At 38.8% G+C, this 25,021-nt stretch overlaps 1 protein-coding gene across 1 annotated transcript in view; it reads left to right on the top strand.

Moving 5' to 3' along the window:
• The first annotated feature begins 3,451 nt into the window (after positions 1-3,451).
• LOC138949798 (uncharacterized) overlaps positions 3,452-25,021 on the top strand; it is a 28,324-nt gene continuing 6,754 nt past the window's right edge. Inside the window, exon 1 of the mRNA XM_070321586.1 lies at positions 3,452-3,573. Coding sequence (XP_070177687.1) covers positions 3,563-3,573 — 11 coding nt within the window. The 5' untranslated portion in view covers positions 3,452-3,562. The remainder of the gene's footprint in view (positions 3,574-25,021) is intronic.

Below are 25,021 nucleotides of genomic sequence, written 5' to 3' on the forward strand. Positions count from 1 at the left end.
AAAAACACTTTCATCTTATTCCTTGTCGGTTCCTGATTACAAAAACATATAGATATGATATGTTTGGATTGAAAACACGCTCAGAAAGTTAAAACGAAGAGAGGTACAGAAAAGCGTGCTATCCTTCTCAGCGCAACTACTACCCCGCTCTTCTTGTCAATTTCACTGCCTTTGCCATGAGCGGTGGACTGACGATGCTACGAGTATACGGTCTTGCTGCGTTGCATTGCGTTCAGTTTCATTCTGTGAGTTCGACAGCTACTTGACTAAATGTTGTATTTTCGCCTTACGCGACTTGTTATTTTTACAAAAGGCACAAAGGGGGCTGTCAAGAATCTTTTGAACAAATAACCGGCTAGCATCATCCAGGAATGCGATGAAGCAATCTGGTCTGGAACCATCTTACCTTTGTGTCCTTAGTTGTTTTGAAACACTTATCAACAACCTGTTTCCAGTTCAGGTTGCAAATATACATATTACATCTGTTCATGCCTGCAGAGGTATCATCAAATTTTGATTTCAAAAAAACGTCTTTAATTGCCTGTTTGCCTCTACAAATAATCTGCCATGGTTCATTCTTCCTAATCTGAAAACCCATTTAACGAATCCATTTTTACTTTTTTCTGGTATTTTCTTAAGGACTTAATCACACCTTTGTAAAATAAAAAAAATAGTTTGAACAAAAGGAAAATGTAACTTAAATTCTTCAAAAGTCAAAAATCTTCCATTAAAATGTAACAACTGATGGACAAACAATACATCATTTTTAATCCATTACCTTATATCCCGTTTGTTTGTTTGTTTGCTTAACGCCCAGCCGACCACGAAGGGCCATATCAGGGCGGTGCTGCTTTGACATATAACGTGCGCCACACACAAGACAGAAGTCGCAGCACAGGCTTCATGTCTCACCCAGTCACATTATTCTGACACCGGACCAACCAGTCCTAGCACTAACCCCATAATGCCAGACGCCAGGCGGAGCAGCCACTAGATTGCCAATTTTAAAGTCTTAGGTATGACCCGGCCGGGGTTCGAACCCACGACCTCCCGATCACAGGGCGGACGCCTTACCACTAGGCCACCGTGCCGGTACCTTATGTCCCGTGATCTCGTATAATGTTTAAATTGTAATGTATACATTCGGAAACAAAATCATTCACATTAATTACCTCACATAAGGAACAGTATTTCTTATAATGTTTCAAAACATCCTTCCAAAAAGGTTACCACATCGTTTCATTAACACATTTACATACTCGGCACCCACTTTAAATATGTCATTCATTCCAGGTATCATATCAAAAACATTCTTTTTTACATCAATTCCAACATCTTGAACCTGCTAATCCAATGTATCTTTACTGATGCCACAACAGTATAAATGTCAATCATATTCAAACCACCATTGCAATAAGGTCTGCAAACGACATTTCGCCGGATCTGTGCATACTATTCCACAGCAAGGAATAAAAGGCTGCATGAACTTCCCAGAATATTGTCCATTTAGTTACTGTAACACAAGGCTGCATGAACTTCCCAGAATATTGTCCATTTAGTTACTGTAACACAAGGCTGCATGAACTTCCCAGAATATTGTCCATTTAGTTTCTGTAACACAAGGCTGCATGAACTTCCCAGAATATTGTCCATTTAGTTACTGTAACACAAGGCTGCATGAACTTCCCAGAATATTGTCCATTTAGTTACTGTAACACAAGGCTGCATGAACTTCCCAGAATATTGTCCATTTAGTTACTGTAACACAAGGCTGCATGAACTTCCCAGAATATTGTCCATTTAGTTACTGTAACACAAGGCTGCATGAACTTCCCAGAATATTGTCCATTTAGTTACTGTAACACAAGGCTGCATGAACTTCCCAGAATATTGGCCATTTAGTTACTGTAACACAAGGCTGCATGAACTTCCCAGAATATTGGCCATTTAGTTACTGTAACACAAGGCTGCATGAACTTCCCAGAATATTGTCCATTTAGTTACTGTAACACAAGGCTGCATGAACTTCCCAGAATATTGTCCATTTAGTTACTGTAACACAAGGCTGCATGAACTTCCCAGAATATTGTCCATTTAGTTACTGTAACACAAGGCTGCATGAACTTCCCAGAATATTGGCCATTTAGTTACTGTAACACAAGGCTGCATGAACTTCCCAGAATATTGTCCATTTAGTTACTGTAACACAAGGCTGCATGAACTTCCCAGAATATTGTCCATTTAGTTACTGCAACACATGTCTGCATGTATATCTTGGTACAAAAACCTCTTACCCACTGTTTTACATCATTTCCAACATTGAACAAATCCAATGCCTTTTGTAAAAAGGGCCAGGACACACTGTCGAACGCCTTCTCAAAATCAATTGCAAGCAGCAAACCTGGTATATTTTCTCTTTCAGTACACATCTACATCATACAGCAAACGTATATTATCCCCGATACATCTTCCTTTCATAAAACCTGTTTGGTGTTCACTAATAATCTTGGGTAACATTATTTTCAATCCATTCACAATACAAGATGAACAAATTGTATAGGATATGTTAAGCAGGGTTATTGGCCGCCAGTTCTTAATGACTTGTTTTGGCTTATCTTTTATCGGAATGCATGTAATAATGCCTTGTTTTTGTGTAACTGACAATTCTCTACATTGAAATCAAGCATTTTCGGAACGTTACAGAAATATTTCAATATCCTGGAACAAATATTTATAAAATTCTGTTGTAAACCCGTCAGGTCCTGGGCTTGTTCCGTTTTTCATGTTCCGTAATGCTGAGCACATTTCAGTATAGGTAAGATTCCCCTCAATGTTATTTATGTCTTCATTTGTCAAAACGGGATGTGTTTTTTCCATACATCATTTCTGTACATTAACGTCTTCTGTTGGTGGCAAATTATACAAATCTTCGTAAAGCTGTTTCACGTTTTGCAAAATATGTCTGTGTTCAGATATCAATTCACCAGTGTCGTCATCTTGCACAAAACGCTTGGCCTTATTTTGATAATGGCGGTTTTATATATTACATGTAACGTATTTTAACTTTATCACATTAAAAGTAAACTGATTTGTTCACACATGATATCGTATGGATATTATAGTGTGTATTGGGGTTGTATATGTGTGTGTGTGTGTGTGTGTGTGTGTGAAAATATCTGTAAAAATTAGGCTGTGACCTCATCCAGCTATGATGTCATTGTTTGATTCGAGGCCACAACTTAGTGTCTGGGATATTTTGCCTTGGTTGGAATATTGGTGATGACGTCAGCAATGAAGTCACTCAAGTGCCTGCGAACACATTCAGTACCTAGCTTAATTAACAGGCCCAAAGTGAAGGTCATACGGTTTGTCGGGGGAAGGGGGGGGGGGGGGGGGAGGGGGGGCAGAAGAGGAAGATTTGGGTTCTGGTTGTGAGTGATGCAACCAAACTTAATCAGCTGTTGCTTTGTTCTCTACTGGAATCGTGCTTTAGGTTCAACGTACGTTATTGTGTTAAAACACCTTTTGTTCTTTCTCCCTTTCTGCAGAACAAGATTTGGTGATGGATGAAAGGTACGTGGGTTTGAATGTCTTCACAGAATCTGATCACGTGTTCCTTTTTTGCCGCTACTAAAGCAAACGTGTGCAAGATTGTTGTCATCTGACTTACTTGGTATCACAAAAGGTGCTGCCTTGCCGGTTTTTGCTGAAAAATAACTCCGAGACAATTAGATTCAATGAATACAATGATACAAGTAACCGGCAAGTCATAAATCCAAGAAGGTGTGGGGACCGACACAAAATAGGCTGGTTGTGGGGTCCGTCACAGAGAAATTAGGTCGAAAGTGGGGTCCGACACAGAAAGTGGGGACCGACACAATGAATTATGGGAACCGTCACGCCTACGTCACAAAAGTGTGGGGGGACCGAACACAGCCAATTTCACTGACTACTTTTGTTGTTTTTATTATTACGGCTAATATTATTACGGCTGTTTGGATGGCCCTACAATCTTGAAACTTGGGCTGTCTGCTACAGACATGTTGAACTTTTTGCTGGACCAACGACAGTTCCAAGCAGGCATTTTTTGGTAGGATATTTCTTGCCGATGCTACGAATTATGCAGTTTTGCAGTAAAGTGGAAGGCATTCTACCTAATAACGGCTAAAATATCAAAAACCTTCAATCCAACAGCACCTAGGCATGTAGTGTAAACACTCACAGATCTAACAAGACCATTCTCAGAGAGCAACATTGCGTAATACTACCATAAATGGATGTTTTGTCCGCGAATTTTGGCGTGTGGGAACCGAGTGGGAACCGAACACAAAGGGTCAGGGCACCGAACACAAAGCGTAGGGGAACCGTCACAGTGTCACCGGTGTGGTATTGGGGTTGTAGATGTGTGTGTGTGTGAAAATATCTGTAAAAATTAGGCTGTGACCTCATCCAGCTATGATGTCATTGTTTGATTCGAGGCCACAATTAGTCATTTAGTGTCTGGGATATTTTGCCTTGGTTGGAATATTGGTGATGACGTCAGGAATGAAGTCACTCAAGTGCCTGCGAACACATTCAGTACCTAGCTTAATTAACAGGCCCAAAGTGAAGGTCATACGGTTTGTCAGGGGGGAGGGGAGGGGAGCAGAAGAGGAAGATTTGGGTTCTGGTTGTGAGTGATGCAACCAAAATTAATCAGCTGTTGCTTTGTTTTCTACTGGAATCGTGCTTTAGGTTCAACCTACGTTATTGTGTTAAAACACCTTTTTACATTTAGTCAATGTCGGGAATGAATTATCTAAAATACCGACTGTCAGTCAGAAGGATACTATTACATTTATACGCATTCGTTATTCTCCTCCGATTCATTCCAACAATAAAAGAAAATACGTGGAGCTCAAAATGTTTATATAGCTCACTGGTAAAGCATGTATATATATCAAACGTTCAGCATTCACACACATATGGGTGCGTCTCAGAATCTCGTCCTCTGTTTGTGACATTATCACCAAAAGTAAAATCTTCCCAGAAAACTTTGATAATACTATTTACACACTTCTCAGGGTTTACCTTTTCAGTTTAAACAAGAAAAAATATAACATTGCCTTTAGTTTGCCATATATTGAGCATCATTTGGACCATGTGTGCAAAATCACCCGTGTAACATGGAAACAATAAAAGACAACAAAACTGCATTTATAAGGCTGAAAACGACTTTTATTCAGTTATTATTGTTGAATCACAAGCCATTATAGAGTTCAATATGAAATGACTACATGCAAACAACAAAATAATGTTTTTTTTTCAAAGTTCCATGCATTCGTCAAAATTTCAATACAAAAATTAAAATTAATTAATGATATCCTGATCAGAACATGTTGATACATGGCATTCATTCAGTCTTATTGACATTTAACCTTCACAATAGCATATATACAAAGATTTGTTGCTCTAAGACAAAATGTTAGAAAGTTATCCCAAAAGAATGCAAAATGGTCACCGATGTAACATGGAAACATCACTTTTGTAACAAAGAAACGGTTATGCTTTTTCCAACAAACTTCACTAAATGAAGCTAATTTTGCAACCAGATTCTTCTTAGGTAAAATGCCAAACACTAAAACAGGAACAGAAAGAAAAAAAGCTGGACAAAATCAAGCAAACTTTGCCCCAAAAAAGAGAAACATTAATGAAAAGTTCATCACCGACGTAACTCGGAAACGAACAACCAGACATAAGGTTTGACATGAAGAATGCAAATGTTCAAAAGTGGTTCATTCAATTGTTAAGACAATAAACCAAAGGCATTGGTTACATATAGAACAGTTGCCACTTGTAGTTAATTAATTTATTTCAAAAGAAATAATGCCCCCTGGCATTGAAGGTGGGGTCACGAATCATGGTTGCATCAGATGTAGGGACTAAGGAACTATCATCGATCCCTGGAAAGCAATAGTAGTTCCCCTCCGGTTTCCTTCGAAGGAACTTTACCACCAGTTCATCAGGTCGAATCTCTTGCACCTGAAACATGCAAGTACTTGCGATTTCAACCAAAGATTGATGCAATATGTGTACTAGTTTCACTAACATGAATTTGTTTGATGTCTATCAAGATTTTGATGCATCCACATTCACTGGCTAAAAACAAAATAAAGTAATTATTTTGTTCAGACTTACCATTCCATTGAACATAGAACTTTTACAATTAAAGAAAACATTGACACTTACCGTTCCTTTAAATCGATTTCGGAAATTTAATTTTGATCATAATTTTTATATTTTTAATTTTCAGAGCTTGTTTTTAATCCAAATATAACATATTTATATGTTTTTGGAATCAGACAATGATGGAGAATAAGGTGAACGTAAATTTGGATCGTTTTATATATAAAAAAAAAATTATTACAATTTTCAGATTTGTAATGGCCAAAGTCATTAATTAATTTTTAAGCCACCAAGCTGAAATGCAATACCGAAGTCCGGCCTTCGTCGAAGATTGCTTTACAAAAATGTCAATCAATTTAATTGAAAAATGAGGGTGTGACAGTGCCGCCTCAACTTTTACAAAAAGCCGGATATGACGTCATCAAAAGTATTTGTCGAAAAAAAGAAAAAAACGTCCGGGGATATCATACCCAGGAACTCTCATGTCAAATTTCATAAAGATCGGTCAAGTAGTTTAAGTCTGAATCGCTCTACACACACACACGCACAGACAGACACACACACACACACATACACCACGACCCTCGTTTCGATTCCCCCTCTATGTTAAAACATTTAGTCAAGTTTTGACTAGGTGAAATCGAAAGAAAAACTATTATTAACAAATGTTTAGCCTAATTTTTCACTTCATAAAATATCATAGCAGCAAAAACTCACCTTTTCTCAAGAACCTTGGGTGTTGATCACTGTCGTAACAAAATCACAGACTTCGGAAACATTCTCGAAATCTTTCTTCGCTGCTGGAAGCTGAACTATTTCTCTCTGTAACTGCGCATGCGTAGTCACCCGCACCTCTAAGTCACTACGCGCAAAATAGTTCTAATCTTTCTTCAAAACTCTGAACATTATTTGCAAAACCGTTCACCATCGTAACGGAATTTTGAAGAAGCATGTCATATTGCGCAACTTTCAACTTAGTTTGCAGATGCAATTTTGAGAAAATAATACTTAAATAACATTTAACTTTGCGAGTTTCTATGCCCTTTCATGTCAAGATCGTGTTGAAGATGAATATGAAAATTCTAAAGTTCAAATTTAGGACTTGTTGCTGTTGCACGCGTGTGGAAACCTCTGTTACGACAGTGATGGCAAACTTTCAAGCGATTAATTTCGTTTAAAAAAACAATTCTGTGGACAAAATAACATTTCAACTGTCAAGTACACTTAAACCAAACACACATAACAAGAATAGCAGTCCTTGGACATTCTAAACGATTCTTGTAGTGAGATGCAAAACTAGTTGATGGTTCATGTCACAGATCAGACCTCCATTTTTCACGCATCCAATCATTTCTTTCGCAAAACAATCTTCATAATAATCATGCAAAATACTCAGTTTTGTTTGTACTATTTCTTTATTCATTTTACTTCTCAAAAATACCAATATCATGATTTAAAATTCAGTATGTTTCAATTGTGGGCTAATTTGATTATGGCACACACAACAGGTTCAGTTTCTTTTTTTTTTTACCTCAGTTGCATGCAAGGCTGCTTCAACCCATCTTTTTTGCCTCTTTCGTCTTTTTTTGTATTTTCTTTTTTTTTCTTTTTGGGCGGTGAGCATATCCTTCTTCATTGGTCTTTTTTTTTAATGAAATTTTAATTTTGTTTTCTTTTACATTACAGGTTACATTTCCATTAGATTACTTTTTAATTCAACAACAATTTAACTAATGTCTGCGTGTATGTGTGTGTGTGTGTGTGTGTGTGTGTGTGTGTGTGTGTGTGTGTGTGTGTGTGTGTGTGTGTGTGTGTGCGAGGCTGACGCTAAGTACCGGCATGTCCGTATGAGAGGGCCTTAGGTACCGTGCATAGACCTTGGCTGCACTAGGTACCGCGCTAAGTACCTGCGATGTTAAAACCCATGTACATAATACTTTTGTGTGTTGTTTATGATGTTTATATGTAGGCATGTTAGTTTGAACTACGATCCTTTATTTTCGTAAATAAGGCTCATCATTTTGTCAAGTAGTAGCGGTTTGAATTTCAAAGGTACTTAACGTATGAAATATACGTACAGAACCAACTTTTTACACACAACCTAAAAGTTATCACTGCAGATTTAAAAATAACAGCAATCGTTCTCTTGTATCTCAATCATCATTGACAGCAAATAACTGAGTAGAAACATAGCCCTAATTGGGAGTAGTCGGGTGTTTTGACCAACGGTACTTAGTGCTTTCTGTACGGACATAGCGGTACTTAGTGCTTTCCGTACGGACATAGCGGTACTTAACGTCGCCTGCGGTTCCAAGGTTTTATTACACAGAAATAGAGATGTTGGTGGCCATATTATTTCGACCTGTATATCGGGACAGCACATTCAATTCAGACATTCATAGACAGACAGTTTGAACTACGATCCTTTATTTTTGTAAATAAGGCTCATCATTTTGTCAAGTAGTAGCGGTTTGAATTTCAAAGGTACTTAACGTATGAAATATACGTACAGAACCAACTTTTTACACACAACCTAAAAGTTATCACTGCAGATTTAAAAATAACAGCAATCGTTCTCTTGTGTCTCAAGCATCATTGACAGTAAATAACTGAGTAGAAACAATCTTTTACAAAGAATGACCAATAGTGAAGTGAATAGGCCTGAAAACAAACTTTATTAGGCATCTCTCTCTCTCTCTCTCTCTCTCTCTCTCTCTCTCTCTCTCTCTCTCTCTCTCTCTCTCTCTCTCTCTCTCTCTCTCTCTCTCGGTTGTATGTGTATATTAGGCAGCATTGATGTGCAAGATTATTGATAGAGGAAAGCAGCAATGCTTGGAACAAACCACTGTGTATTTTGCATACGTTTAAATATCATGTTTTCTATTTTTTTTCCTGTGATTTATGTGTACCCCCCCCCCCCCCCCCCCCATTGAAAGGGGCTGTAGGCCCATATTCAATTAAACTGTGTCAGTGTCAGTCTCTCTCTCTCTCTCTCTCTCTCTCTCTCTCTCTTTCTCTCCCCCCCCTCTCTCTCTCTCTCTCTCTCTCTCTCTCTCTCTCTCTCTCTCTCTGTCTTTTCCATAATATATTTATAGTATTCTCTCACTCCTTTATTTATTTATATGGGAGATTTATATAGCGCTTGACGTTCTCTAAGCGCTTTACATACTCTCTCTCTCTCTCTCTCTCTCTCTCTCTCTCTCTCTCTCTCTCTCTCTCTCTCTCTCATAATTGCTACATGTTCGATTGCTACCAGCTTGTATTTATTATTACCTGCATAGTATGCATTTGATTTTATGAATAACCACATATGTATGCTCTTCATGCCTCATCTTCATCATTATCATCATCGTCATCATCATCGTCATCATCATCATCATCGTCATCTTTATTATCAGGTGCTGCAGTTTTCCAACCTCCTTGACTTTTTAACTTTATATATATATTTTTTTTTAAATTATATTATTGTGTGTCTATGCGTCCCAAGGACAGATTGTAAGAAAAGGCGTAGCCTTAAATCTTAATCCTTGTTAAATAAAGTTCAATTCAATTCTCTCTCTCTCTCTCTCTCTCTCTCTCTCTCTCTCTCTCTCTCTCTCTCTCTCTCTCTCTCTTTCGCTCTCTCTCTCTCTTTCGCTCTCTCTCTCTCATCTCTCTCTCTTTCTTTTATATCTCTCTCGCTCTCTCTCTCTATTACATAATATATATTTATAGTATTCTCTCCTCACTTTTTCCGTCTCTAGCTCACGTTCCCTCTCCCCCCCCCCCCCCCCCCCCCTACCTCTACCTCCCTTATCTCATAATAAGCGTGCGCGCGCAACGACAGTAAGAGAGAGAGGCACAGAGAGATAATATCGTATTCTAAATTTATTGATAGAGGAGAGAAATGTATTATAAGATAAGAGAGAGAGGTAGGAGGGGGGGGGGGGAGAGAAAGAGGGACCATGAGAGATACAGAGAGCGTGAGGGGAGAAGGAATACTATTAGTATCACTATCAATAAATTATGGGAGAGAGAGAGAGAGAGATAGAGAGAGAGAGAGAGAGAGAGAGATAGAGAGAGAGAGAGAACAAGAACAAGAACAAGAACAAGAACAAATCTTTAATTGTCTAAGGCCACAGCCCCTTACAATAGTGGTTAAAATAACAGCATTAGTATCTGCACAGTTATAAATTATAGTCACGCATAAAATTCAACAAATACATTAAGACCCTGATGACATGTCACTGAACCTGATTTCTAAGGGTTCGTCTCTTCTGTAACATGAAGAACACAAATCTGCTGAAGCTGTTCATCAAATTATCCTCATTACTGCCACAGAAATACACAAGTTGTTGTTGCAGCGTCTTAGAGATCGAGATTGTTAAATACTTTGCTCGAAGGTCTTGATAAAAAGGACATAAAAATACAACATGATGTTCATCTTCTTTATCAGCTGTACTGAGAGGACAGTTTCTTGTCGTTTGGTTTGGTGTGTTCCGAAACTTGTGAGCGTTGATTTCGGATACTCCTGCGCGGAAACGAGTAAGAGCAACTCTGTACTTAATATCTTCGATTAATTCAATGTATTTCTCTTTTTCCAAACATGTTTTGTAACAATTATAAATGTCGAAACGTTCACTGCATTCTAAAATGGAGAGAGAGGGAGAGAGAGAGAGAGAGAGAGAGAGAGAGAGAGAGAGAGAGAGAGAGAGAGAGAGAGAGAGAGAGAGAGAGAGAGAGAGAGAGAGAGAGAGAGAGAGGGAGAGAGAGGGAGAGAGAGGGAGAGAGAGAGAGAAAAAAATGTGTATTCTAAATTTATTGATAGAGGAAAGAGGGAAACAGAGAGAGGAGGGAAAGGGAGAGAAATCGAGATAGGGGGAAAGAGATATATATATATATTTGTACTCTAAATTTATTATAAGATACAAGAGAGAGGGAGGGGGGAGAAAGAGGGACCGTGAGAGATACAGAGAGTGTGAGGGGAGAACAGCGGTAACCTTCCACTACCTAGGGTTTCTTCCCAGCATGACTGTGAGGTCTTGACACGCACCATGCCAAAGACCAACAGTAGACAATTTTAATGATGAACTCGAACTGCCTGAATCTGTGTTGCCTTTCTCATTGCAACTCGGCTGCATGATCACATGCCTGTATTTGTCATGTAAATTCTTACAACCCCGGATACAAAAACAAAACCAGAAAATGACGCCACAGTTTAAACAAAAAAAAGCATGGCTTTAATTTAAAATAGCAACATTAACACCTAAATGTTTGTTATAATGCAGTAAAACTATTACATATCTGATTATTCTTATTCACCTATTTCGTCTCCTCTACCCCTGTGCGTGTATTGTATGTGCCTCTTGTTTTATGGACTGGGCAAAGGAGCTGCGCCTTCGGCTATCAGTGTGACTGACTTTTTGGGTTTAACGTCCTCTTAGACCAACTGGTCTATATTGGGACAGGTATTGGTAATACGTTGAAGTTATGGTGTGATACTTTGATTCGAACAAGCCCGCTGTGGCTGTCTTCTTCGACACACCAGCATTGGGTTTGTCTCGTCAAAGTATCGAAATACGATCATTATAATCGGAGACGAGAGATGATGCATGCGTGTCTTCGTGTTTTCCAAGCCCTGAGACTTTCGCTGTGAACGTGGGATCTTTTTCGTGCGCATGTGTTCACACGGGGGTGTTCAGACACCGAAGAGAGTCTGCACAAAGTTGACTCCGAGAAATAAATCTCTCGCCGAACGTGGGGATCGAACCCACGCTGATAGCGACCGACTGGCTACAAAGCCAGCGCGCTACCAACTGAGCTACCTCCCCGCCGCGCTATCAGTGTCAAGTTACCAAAGGCGGAGGGGAAGTGTTTAACTAACCGTATCAAGCTTGTCGTGCATTCCGAACGCGTGTACTGGAGTGACTGACAGGGGCTTGTCTGGACTTGACTGCGCCTGAACTGATGCGTTGTTTCATCGAACTATTGACAGTTAAAAAGAGAAGTACGCCTTCTTTTGGTTTAAATACATATTTATCCAACAGTCCGAATTACAATAGAAAGGGCAAGATGAAGAAACACAAAAGCACGAGGCTCAAATAATTGCTACCAAAATTAAACAGAAACGTCTCTGGCGAACGTTTTAAACAATATATTAAGACAGTATAAGCATTTTACTTCACAGTTATTTTTCAAGTCAGTAATATCAGTATAAATATCACACACTTGAATGTTGTCCAAGAGCTTCAAGGCATAGTCACTGATGTCATTATTTCAGTTATTGTCAAGATTGTGGGTCATGAGAACTTAATTGTAATATTAATGGTTTTATGATAATACTAAAAATAAACAGCAAGAAAAAAATATGAAAAAAGTTATAAGTGTATAGTACTTGTCTTAATTATAATAGTCCTGATTTTGTGATCAAGTGCTCTACACAAGGCTAGATGTTATCAGAGGTCAAGGATGTCAAATATCACGTAAAGTTGAAGCAACCAGAGCATCGGTGGCTAGCAGAGGAACCTCCGATTGGGCCACCAGAAGTAGAGGTGAAAGGAGAGGCTGGTGCAGCGGGGTGCCCGAGCCTCAGAAGGATAGTTGGCGATGCAGCAAGGCCATTGATATCAGCGTGAACTTGTTATCAGCCGGTGCCGTTATCGGGTTACAGCCGTAGCCCTTTCGCCGTGGCTTCGCCGAGCTAGCACTGTAACTCAGATGCTGACCACCGGTTACGGGTTAGCGGCGCCACAGGACCATGGTTTCAGCGTTCCTTTTCGTGTTGGTATCAAGTTACCGTGCCCTGGCCAAGAACGCTAGCATTGAAGAAGGGAGAGAAAAGTTCTACCTCCCCATCTTCGGTTTATGTAAACGACTAGGGCTCCTTGCATTAGGAAGTATTCGGATTCTAAATGTTTATTATTATTATCACTAGCAATACTCGTGCTCCTCACGGGATGTAACAAATGTTTTATGATTTCCATTAATCACTGATGGTGTGGATATTAAAGTGTCTATGCGAATCCATACCATTATCAATTGCTATTATTGTTGCAATGGTCGACTTATCTTGTCTGAATCATGACTGATTTATTATTGTATTCATAGCTTCAAAGCGATGGTGATTGGAGTAGATTAGCTCCCCTGATCAGCGAAGCCTTATAACTATCAGTCATATGATTACCACAAATATGATGGTTAAAACCCTTATAACTTTGGAACCAGCCAACCATTTTTTTTAAATGAAATTAAACATGAAGACGCAGCACATTAGTCCCTTCAACTTAAGGGGGAAAAAAAGAAGAAAAAATTCAACTCGATTTTCTGAGAAAAACATTTTTGCTGTGATTATGTAATTTTTAACTGCTATTTTGTAGACCCGTCCTCAGAGTATGTAATGAAAAAAAGTTTCATTGAAATATTCCCAGAACTTTGGGAGACATGGCTGATTATGTATTTTGACCATCGGGCCCCGTAATGACCTTGACCTTTGACCTATCCAATATAAATGTTGCACGCAATAGGCTATCGTGTGTCTACATCTACCTACAAAGTTTGGTTGAAAAATACTTAGCCGTTCAGGATTTATCGCAGTTCCTATATTGTGACATACATACATACTTACGGAATGGGACAATCGCAAACGTCCCCGCTGGATGACGAATTAAATTATAAAAAACGTATCAGTAAAATAAAATAACAATGAACAGCACACATTCCCTGAAAAGTAATGTAGCGTAGGGGAAAGGGAGAAAAAAAAGTGACACCGCGTGGATTCGAACGTGCGTGATTAGAACGTGATGAAGCAAGAGTGTCCTAACCAACTGGCCTACTAATAATTTGCAAAAGTTTCAGGGAGAAATACAGCTATGACATTACAAAAACCATAGGCAATGGATGTTCCGTTTGCCATTCCAATAAGTAACAACAATAATAACTTGATAGGTTTGAGAGTGAACTTGATTTGACATGATACTGTGTTGTCTAAAGTGTTTATTGGATTCTCGGGCAGTTTTATCCCGGACGGCTGCATGTCGAGCTTCAGGGGTGCCTAAGGGCATCCGGCGGTAGGTAAAAATATTTAATGTTCAAATAAACCCACTTAATTAAAAAAAATAAACACATTAGTCCCAGCCAGTCCTGATTGAGGTGGCCTCCACTATGCCCATGCAAAAGGAATAACGTGAAAGTTGCCCAGTACCACAGAAATTAGCAATTTCGTGTGACTGAGGCTACCAGTACCTGTATTAATATATGAATTATGATTGGCAACGGTAAGCGATTTCACACAGATTAGCGCGGGACAAATATTGACAGAATTTTTTTTTATCATAACTGCAATGTTCTTCTCCCCCAAAAAACAACAACAACAACGCAACACCTCCCCCCTCCCCAACCCCTAAGAAGAACAGGTCCGACAAACCCCTGCGTCACCCAGTGAGCTTTTTTTTTAAATTAACGACGCCAATGGGATTCGATCTCCTGCCTCAGACACTTTCGTTTTGTCACGTTAGGAGAGCAATTTACCAACTTATCTATTTTGCGTCTTGACAGTTCGCGTGAGTGATATTTTAGTGACTTGTGTGACATATAGACTGACCGGAACAAACGCAAACGTCCACCCTCTACTCTGGGGGACAAACAACACATTTGCATTCAAACAAAGTAGTTTGTTGATCATAGTGCAATTATCCCGTTTGACTTGTGTCTGTTCTCAATATGACTAACATATATATGTACTCATTTCTCCCAAATAGGTAAAGCTATTGAAACTCATTTTGGCTATGAGCTCGAGGTCCATGGGAATAAACGCTCATAATTATGTCCTGCGGATCGATGACCCTGGTGTCACTCAAAATTATCCCGTCAGGAAATGCTATTTCGTATACATGTACTCAATTGTCTAACCGGCACGGTTGGCCTAGTGGTAAGGCGTCCGCCCCGTGATCGGGAGGTCGTGGGTTCAAACCCCGGCCGGGTCATACCTAAGACTTTAAAATTGGCAATCTAGTGGCTGCTCCGCCTGGCGTCTGGCATTATGGGGTTAGTGCTAGGATTGGTTGGTCCGGTGTCAAAATAATGTGACTGGGTGAGACATGAAGCCTGTGCTGCGACTTCTGTCTTGTGTGTGGCGCACGTTCTATGTCAAAGCAGCACCGCCCTGATATGGCCCTTCGTGGTCGGCTGGGCGTTAAGCAAACAAACAAACAAACTCAATTGTCTCCAGTAAGGACACAGTTATTTTCTCCGAAATTAAGGCCCCAGTTTGTGGTGATTGATATTGATTTGCTCTGTAGTTTGATGATCCTAGTGCCAACATTATCCCGTCAGGCATGGTTTAAATGTTTTCGTTTGCACCCACTTTTCTCCAAAACTGATAAAACTGGTGACACCACTATTCGGAAGCATGCTCATCGGAGTCGATGCCGAGAAGCTCTGAACTTTGGTGACCCTAGGTACCATATTATCCGGCCAGGAAGGGTTTTAATATATGCTCACTTTACACCCGTTAGGGTCTATATGTTCTATCAGCCCCAGATACTTTACTTGATATTTGCTTTCGGTCCAGCCGACTCTTTTGAGCCATATCAGGACCAATCAGCCCGAGATGTCTTATCATTTCGATGAAGAAGACTTTAAATAATAAAACAACAACCACAGCACGAGATGATAAACGGAAAGTATTAGGATCCTTATGGTCACTTGTTAATTATTATTTTGTTACCCCTTTATCACATGCCGGCTATTGATACATGCCATATCATTATTTTTTTTTATCAAAACGAATACGTTGTGTGTGTGTGTATTGTTAGGAAAACTCCAATCTTTTAGATTAGTTAACAATGTATCAAGAAAAATCACATATTTGAGCGAGTTTCTAGGTGACCGTCTTCGTGATTATGGACCTAATGTACATCCTATATGATCTTCCATGAATGGGTTCGGTTGCTATTTGAATTTTCTGTAAAAGGGGTCGCTCAGATAATCGTCAAAATGTAACTGACAAGTCCAGTGGCTAACGAAGGAAAGCACCGATCACCATCAAGACTAAATCACTACCAGATGTCAGTAGGAATGTTGGTAACTGATCCACTGACCGCTATCATGTTTCACTACTCGCGTACAGAACTGACTGGGCTTGCTAATAAGCAAGCGTTAGTTTGTAACACATTCCCTGCCCGTCCCAAGAGAACATGCAAGATATATATTTATGCTACACGGAAGCGTTCTGCTTTAAGCAGACTACATGTATAGACCGAAACAGTTCAAAATAATGATACTGGATTCAGACTTCAAAATTATTGTTTTCATATTAGGCCTACGAAAAATGACTTACATAACTTATTTTATACTCGTTAAGAGAAATAATACATGCATCGAGGGACATTGCTTTTATTCTAGGCTACATCTTTTATGGAGGCATCTTACACACTCTCTCTCTTTCTTCACCCTCCCATCTCTCTCTCCTTCTCTCCCCCTCTATCTTTCTAATATTGACAACACCCCTCATATGATCACTCAACCTCTCCCCATCGCCCTCTGTCTCTCACCTTCTTACACACACTCTCTCTTTTCCCAACTCTCCTTTCTCTCTATCTCTCTCTCTCTTCAATAATGACACCCTCCACTCTCGAATCTCCAAACATTCGGTTAAACGTGATTAACTGGTATCGTACCCCTATGACAGCTAATATTCCATATTCTCTGCATTCTCTGCTTGTTGCATTACGTTAAAGGTTTTAATGCTCTTTTTTTTCAAGCCACATTTCACGTCAACCAACTTTTATCAAGACGTTATTCAAAGCGTCATTGTAGAAATGACATTCGGAAATATTAGGGGAATCTCTGTCATAACATTTTTTTCTATTTGTTTCCTATCAGGCATTTTTTGTTTTAATCACAAGTAATATGATACAGACACACAAAGAGAGACACCTATAGTGACAGCCGCTCTATCATGCTAGGACTGGTGTCAGTATACTGTGACTATATGAGGATGTCAATCAATCAATCAATATGAGGCTTATATCGCGCGTATTCCGTGGGTACAGTTCTAAGCGCAGGGATTTATTTATTTTATTTTTATTTTATGCAATTTATATCGCGCACATATTCAAGGCGCAGGGATTTATTTATGCCGTGTGAGATGGAATTTTTATTACACAATACATCACGCATTCACATCGGCCAGCAGATCGCAGCCATTTCGGCGCATATCCTACTTTTCACGGCCTATTATTCCAAGTCACACGGGTATTTTGGTGGACATTTTTATCTATGCCTATACAATTTTGCCAGGAAAGACCCTTTTGTCAATCGTGGGATCTTTAACGTGCACACCCCAATGTAGTGTACACGAAGGGACCTCGGTTTTTCGTCTCATCCGAAAGACTAGCACTTGAACCCACCACCTAGGTTAGGAAAGGGTGGAGAAAATTGCTAACGCCCTGACCCAGGGTCGAACTCGCAACCTCTCGCTTCCGAGCGCAACTGCGTTACCACTCGGCCACCCAGTCCGATGTAACCCTCTGCGACTTCAATCTCAGTGTGGCAGTACATTAATCTGCTGACCATAAACAAGGAATGCGTCCAGCTGTCTCTCTAGCTCTCCAGTAGGTTTCTCAGCGGGTTACCTGCTTGACGACGTGCTAATTGATGGCACGCGAACCGTGTAATGTATAGCCACTGCGCGAGTCGAACCGCTCTACGACTAGCTGCTCCTCTCCACGCCCCCCCCCCCAACCCCCACCGCCAGCCCCACGCATCCCTCTCTCTCGCCCTGCCTCTCTTCCCCCGTTCCTCTCTCCCCCCCTCCCTCTCTCCCCCCTCCCTCTCTCTCCCCCTCCTTCTTTCTCCCCCCCCCCTCTCTCTTTACCCTTAATTGTCAATCCGTTTTTCATTGCTAAATTCATACGAATAAATAAAAGCTTGATGTTTAGCAAGAATCACCTCTGATTTGTTATTTGCATTGTCACTGAAGACTAGACCGTCAGTGAAACTTAACAGTTCGCCACCTGTTTACCTCTTTTTATATTTTAATCCAGACAGCATTATCCACCACCACCCATTATATAAACATTCTATGTTGTGTAGTCCCGATATCAATGTTGCACACCTTTTGATGCAGCTTTTAATAATATAAGAGATTTGATTTATACGTATTCCCTGTTTCACTCAATGAATATATATATATTCCCTAAAATATCCAGGTAATATACATATTTCCTGGAATTTGGAGGCCATTTTTAGACGTATTCCCTGACTTATATTTAGCATTCAAAAGGAGATACTTTGATGGAGTGAAAAATCTCTCTCTCTCTCTCTCTCTCTCTCTCTCTCTCTCTCTCTCTCTCTCTCTCTCTCTCTCTCTCTCTTATGCTTACAAATATAACAACAATCGCATAACAATAGAATTTACAACACAATATTACACTGTTTGCACCAATGAAGTGAGAAAAAATGACTTTTGTATTGGCAAAATCAACAAGCCGTAATAACTCTAGTTGGCGAGATATATTTTGTTTGTTTGTTTGTTTGTTTGCTTAACGCCCAGCCGACCACGAAGGGCCATATCAGGGCGGTGCTGCTTTGACATTTAACGTGCGCCACACACAAGACAGAAGTCGCAGCACAGGCTTCATGTCTCACCCAGTCACATTATTCTGACACCGGACCAACCAGTCCTAGCACTAACCCCATAATGCCAGACGCCAGGCGGAGCAGCCACTAGATTGCCAATTTTAAAGTCTTAGGTATGACCCGGCCGGGGTTCGAACCCACGACCTCTCGCTCACTGGGCGGACGCCTTACCACTAGGCCACCGTGTTGCGGTTTGGCGGGATATAGTGATCCTTACATTCGTTCGAAAAAAAGACCAATAAAGCTACCCTTTCAAACCATGTTCTGAGTTTTTTTGCTTATTTGCTATTGTGTTTGGTTGTAATATGTTATATAGAATTGTGCATGTGAAGTGATATTATATTTTTTAAATATGGAAAAAGTGAAAGCTGATTGAAAATGTATGGACAGATTAATAGATGAAAATGGCTCTCAATAACGACGCAAAAAGGAATTTTACAGGAGCAAGTGAGATTTAACAATAACGTGTTTGATAAAAATGGGAATTTTGTTGAGGAGGATGCTGAAAGTAAAGTTCTTAATTTAAATATTCCTCAGTTAAATGACGAACGAAAATATGGTTTGGAAACTGATTTTACCGTGTTAGAAATCGGCAGGGCGCTGTCTTTATTAAAAAATGGTCCGTCACCAGGTTTAGACGGATTGACTACAAGTTTCATGAAAAAATGTTGGCCTAAAGTAAAAATGATGGTGGTTAATTCCCTTCAAAGTGCATTTAGAGTCGGTGAATTGTCAGATACTCAGAAAAGAGCAGTTATCACGTTGATCCATAAGGATAAAGATTTGCCGAGAGATAGCCTTAAGAATTGGAAACCCTATATCTGTAACCAATACAGATTATAACATGCTGGCAACATGTTTATCGCAGCGCGTATCTGGTGTTATTTCTGACCTCGTGTCAGAAGATCAGACAGGATGTATTAAGGGAAGAAAGGCAAGTAACTTGATTAGATTAATTGATGATGTCATTAATTACGCTAATGAAAGAAATCAAGCAGGTATATTACTTGCCCTTGACTACGCCCGAGCCTACGATTCCATCTCAAAAGACTATGTGGTCTGGTCCTTTAAAAAATTTGGTTTTGGCGAAAAAAATTTTAAATGGATTAAAGTTTTAAGAGAAGTTAAAAGGGCAATAACCAACCTGGCTCTTCCACGGTCTCAAATAGCATTACATATTGGTTTAATGACAAACACCACGAGCTGCATAAATTATATGGGTTGGATTTCGGAAGAAATAAGTGTAGAATTATTAGCAATACAAATCCGAAGTCACCCCAATATTAAAGGATTTGCCTTACCAGATGTAGGTTTTGCAGAACAAACATCGCGTATCTTGAAACTGGCTATGTACGCCGATGACATAACTGTTTTACTTCAAGATAAAAACGACATGGAAACGGTTTTGAAAATTATTGATGATTTTTCCAATATATCTCGCTTAAAATTAAATAAAAGTGAAACGGAAGCAATGTGGTAGGGATCGCGTAAAAACTGTCAAGAGAAATATTGCGATATTAAATGGAATACCCAGGTTAAAATCATGGGAATTAGTCAGTTTTAAAAATGACATCCCGGCCTCTGAAATTATGGAAAATTGGTCCAAAAAGACTTGAAAAAGTTGAACAAATCATTTGCAGATGGTCAAGAAGAAATTTAAGTATAAGCGGCAAATTATGTATTATTAAGTCCTTCTTAGTTTCACAATTTGTTTACGTTATGCAGGCGCTTCTTGTCCCTGTTAAAGTTCTCGATAAGTTGAATACTATTTTGTTCAGGTTTCTCTGGAAAAGGAAGTATTCAAATACAAAAGCCTTTGAAAAAGTTAAACAAAATGTATTGTGTAATGTGGTGGAAGAAGGTGGTATTAACATGATAAACGTCCACGATATGCAGACTTCTTTTTTACTGACATGGGCAGCAAAACTTCAACAACAAAAACATGAACCGTGGACAACGATTCCGTTAAGTCTTTATCAGGTATTGGGAAGAAATTTACTTTGTTTTAAAGCCACAACACTACTAAAACCAAGGTATTGAATGCATTCGATCAAACTTTTAGACAGAAGTTCTCTTAAAATGAATCCATAATAAAGCATTGATTTATGAGAGAGAAGATCGCTTTGGCGATCAATGTTTGTGGAACAATATAAAAGTGGTTTATAAAAATAAAAGCTTATATTTAAAAAATGGATAGAAGCGCATTTAGATATGGTGAAAGATATTTGGGTTAACGGAGATATGATTCCTTTTAACCAGCTGTGCACAAAGAAAGGATACAGTCCCTCTAGATTTTTTGAGTACCGCGCAGTGAAGACTGCTGTGCGAGCGCTTGCACTTCGCAAAAACACAGCCAGCCCGCGAGCAGGCGAACACAATAATGACCTTGACACACGGAACCCTGTGATCATTAACCCCTCCGCGAGAAAGATTCGCATGCTGATAGTCCAGTCTAAAGCGAGCGAGCCTTGCGCTGCTACATTTTGGTTACATAAATATCAGGTTAAACTAGATCACAGTCATTGGCTGTTAGCAAGCAAATGTACAAAAGAAGAAAGATTGCGATTGTTACAATGAAAAATATTACATAATATTTATCCCACGAATATATTATTAAATAAAATGAAAATTAGAGAAACAAAATTTTGTACATTTTGTAAACACATTGATTATGTTGAACACTTTTTTTGTCAATGTGAGAAGTTGACGAGCTTTTGGGAAAATGTTGTCCATTATATTTTTAGAAATACAGGATCAAATGTGCACCTCTCAGAACACGATGTCTTGTTTGGTTATCAACCTAGTAATATATGCCAAAATAATAAGGTACTTAATCACATTATTTTGATTGCAAAAATGTGTATTAGTAAATATTAGTATGGTGATAGATACGATTTGAATAGTATCATTATTGGAAAATAAAATGTACATTGGAAGATTGTGAGTAATGTATAAGTCGAGATGAGGTGAAGTGATATATGACGTTTGTGAATATTATGAGGGGGGTGGGAGGGAGCGGATGGACGAGAATAAGAAAAACAAAAAAAGAAAAAAAAGGAGAAAAAAAAAGTAACCATCTATGGCTCCTCAATTGCTTTTTGTATAAACAACCATGCAAACCACACAAAAAAAACCAACAAAAAAAGAAACCGGTTTTCTCCAATTTAAAAAAACAACAAAAAAACAAGTCGCGTAAGGCGAAATTACTACATTTTAGTCAAGCTGTGGAACTCACAGAATGAAACTGAACGCACTGCATTTTTTCACAGTGACCGTAGTCCGCCGCTCGCGCAAAACCCAGTGAAACTGACGAGACTGTTTAGCGCGGTGATGGTTTCGCTGTGCTGCATAGCACGCTTTTAATTTTCTGTACCTCTCTTCGTTTTAACTTTCTGAGCGTGTTTTTAATCCAAACATATCATATCTATATGTTTTTGGAATCAGGAACCGACAAGGAATAAGATGAAATTGTTTTTAATCGATTTCGGAAATTTGATTTTGATCAGAATTTTTTATATTTTTAATTTTGAGAGCTTGTTTTTAATCCGAATATAACATATTTATATGTTTTTGGAATCAGAAAATAATGAAGAATAAGATGAACGTAAATTTGGATCGTTTTTATAAAAAAACAATTATTTACAATTTTCAGATTTGTAATGACCAAAGTCATTAATACATTTTTAAGCCACCAAGCTTAAATACAAAACCGAAGTCCGACCTTTGTCGAAGATTGCTTGGCCAAAATTTCAATCAATTTGATTCAAAAATGAGGGTGTGACAGTGCCGCCTCAACTTTTACAAAAAGCCGGATATGACGTCATCAAAGACATTTATCGAAAAAAAAAAAAAACCGGGGATATCATACCCAGGAACTCTCATGTCAAATTTCATAAAGATCGGTCCAGTAGTTTACTCTGAATCGCTCTACACACGCGCACGCACACCGGCACAGACAAAACTTGACTAAATGTAAAGAGAGAGAGAGAGAGAGAGAGAGAGAGAGAGAGAGAGAGAGAGAGAGAGAGAGAGAGAGAGAGAGAGAGAGAGAGAGAGAGAGATGATAATGATGATGATGGAACTTTATTTTTCAAGGATAGAGGTTTAAGGTGACGCCTTTTCTTACAACCGGTCCTTACTTCTAATACAAATGTCTAATAAATGATAAACAAGTAAAGCAACATGACAAATAAACAAAGTAAACGAACGAACCAGCAAACAATCGACAAGTAAGCAAACAAGCAAATAAACATAAACAACAAAATGACAAAGTAAGGAACATACAAATCAAAAGCAAAACATGCAACATATTAATTGAGGTTATACATGTAAAGTGATCGACGGTTAAAGTTCCATCCTCACCTATTCACACTTTACTGACACTATACACAACCATCAGTGTGTATAGGAAACAGGTACTTAACGCCTTCGTCCGTACGGGTTACACACTGTGTATAGCCAAACGGTACCTAATGTGGATTTCGTACGTACAGAAGTCACACAGATCCGTCTGCGTATGACCGGTACCTAAGGTGCTCCTCGTCCGTATGTGTGTGTGTGTGTGTGTTGTTGTTGTTGTTGTTCCCATAATTCTGTTATATAATACATTTTCAGCGGGACAATACATAACAGGTTAATTAATCCAACGCTCGATAGACAAAGGCGAGAATTTACAAATTACCAATTACAGTACTAGTTTTCAGCACAGCATCATACAGCGCATATATAAATAACTTTACATTAACAGCACAATACTACTAGTTATCTATATTCTTATACACAGTTCAATTTTACTAGAAATTTCGAACTCGAGCTTGGTTCTGAAATAAGATCTTCATGTTAGTTTTTGGATTTCCGTACTTAAACTGGCTTATGCACATTTTCGATATCAATATAAGGTGATTAATTATGAAGGTTTTCTCTCTGGGGATATCACGTGTGAAATACCCAAAAAGAGCCTCTTCGCAGCTTAACTTTATATTTTTGCCTGTACATTTAAATATGTACCCTTGACATTCCTGCCATATGGGTTGCACTGCTCTACACTGCCAAAAAAAGTGCTCGATGAAGTCGGTTTCGTTACAATACTGACAAAGATTTGTTGGACGAATTCCCATCTTATGTAGCAAAATATTGGTGGGATATATTGTGTAAAATTTTCCAATGCAATAGACGAAGACGGGTTTCTGTCGAGCATTCGTTAGCTAATTTCCAGTGTTTATCTTCTAATGTAATATTTAATTTGTTCGACCAAAATCCAGCTGAGCTTGGCTCCTTTATCTCATAATTTAACATCTTTAGGCGAATTTGGCGTGGAGATAATTGTATAAATGGCATATGATCAGAACGGGCCTGACCCGTATCACGCAATAATAGAGCTTTAATGGCAGTCTGTATTGCATTATATTCAAATAGGCGAGACTGTTTATATCCAGTTCGTTCACATATTTCCTCAAAAGAGCACATGTCGTTATCGTTAAAAACATCTTTAACAACGTATATTTTAGCCTTTATCCAGTCATTCATGTATAGCGTTTGCTTCCTGTACCTTATATTTGTATTATTCCATAAGGTTTGATTGCGTACACTTATCTGCTGTTCATTACTGCTTATTTCTTTGATCTTGTGTTTATTGTTTAGCCAGGTGATAAAAGCTTGTTTCCAGAAATATTGCTTTATGGCACCTAGTCCTTTAAAATTTTGTGCACTCACATTTGAGCGCAGACAGCATAAGCGTTCGCCCAGATTTAAAAAGGATGCTAATGGAATCTGTTGCCACTTTGCGTTACTTCCGTCCAGCAGCCTCATAATCCATGAAATTAGAAATGATGTTTGTACATCTTTGACATTAATCATTTTCAGACCTCCAAGATTTGTCTCTTGGCACATTACTTTTCTATTAACTTTTTCATAAGCTCTTTTGTTTGAATATTTTTTCTTCCAGATAAATCGGAATAGAGATGAATTTAGCTTATTGAGGAAGTTTTCTGTGGCACATAGAGATTGCAGTGCGTAAGTAAACTGTGACAACATTAATGTTTTGACTATACAAATTTTCCCCATTATACTTAGGTTTCTTTTCGACCATGTTGCTATTAATGAATTTACTTTATGTAGTTTAGGTTCCCAGTTTTCTTCTATGTTGGAGGCTGGGACAGAGTTGTTGAAATGAATTCCTAAGATTTTGATTTGTTTTTTCCAAATAATATTACATGGTCGGTCAGCAGAAAATTTATTT

Source organism: Littorina saxatilis, linkage group LG16, assembly GCF_037325665.1.
Source record: "Littorina saxatilis isolate snail1 linkage group LG16, US_GU_Lsax_2.0, whole genome shotgun sequence".
NCBI lineage: Eukaryota > Metazoa > Mollusca > Gastropoda > Littorinimorpha > Littorinidae > Littorina > Littorina saxatilis.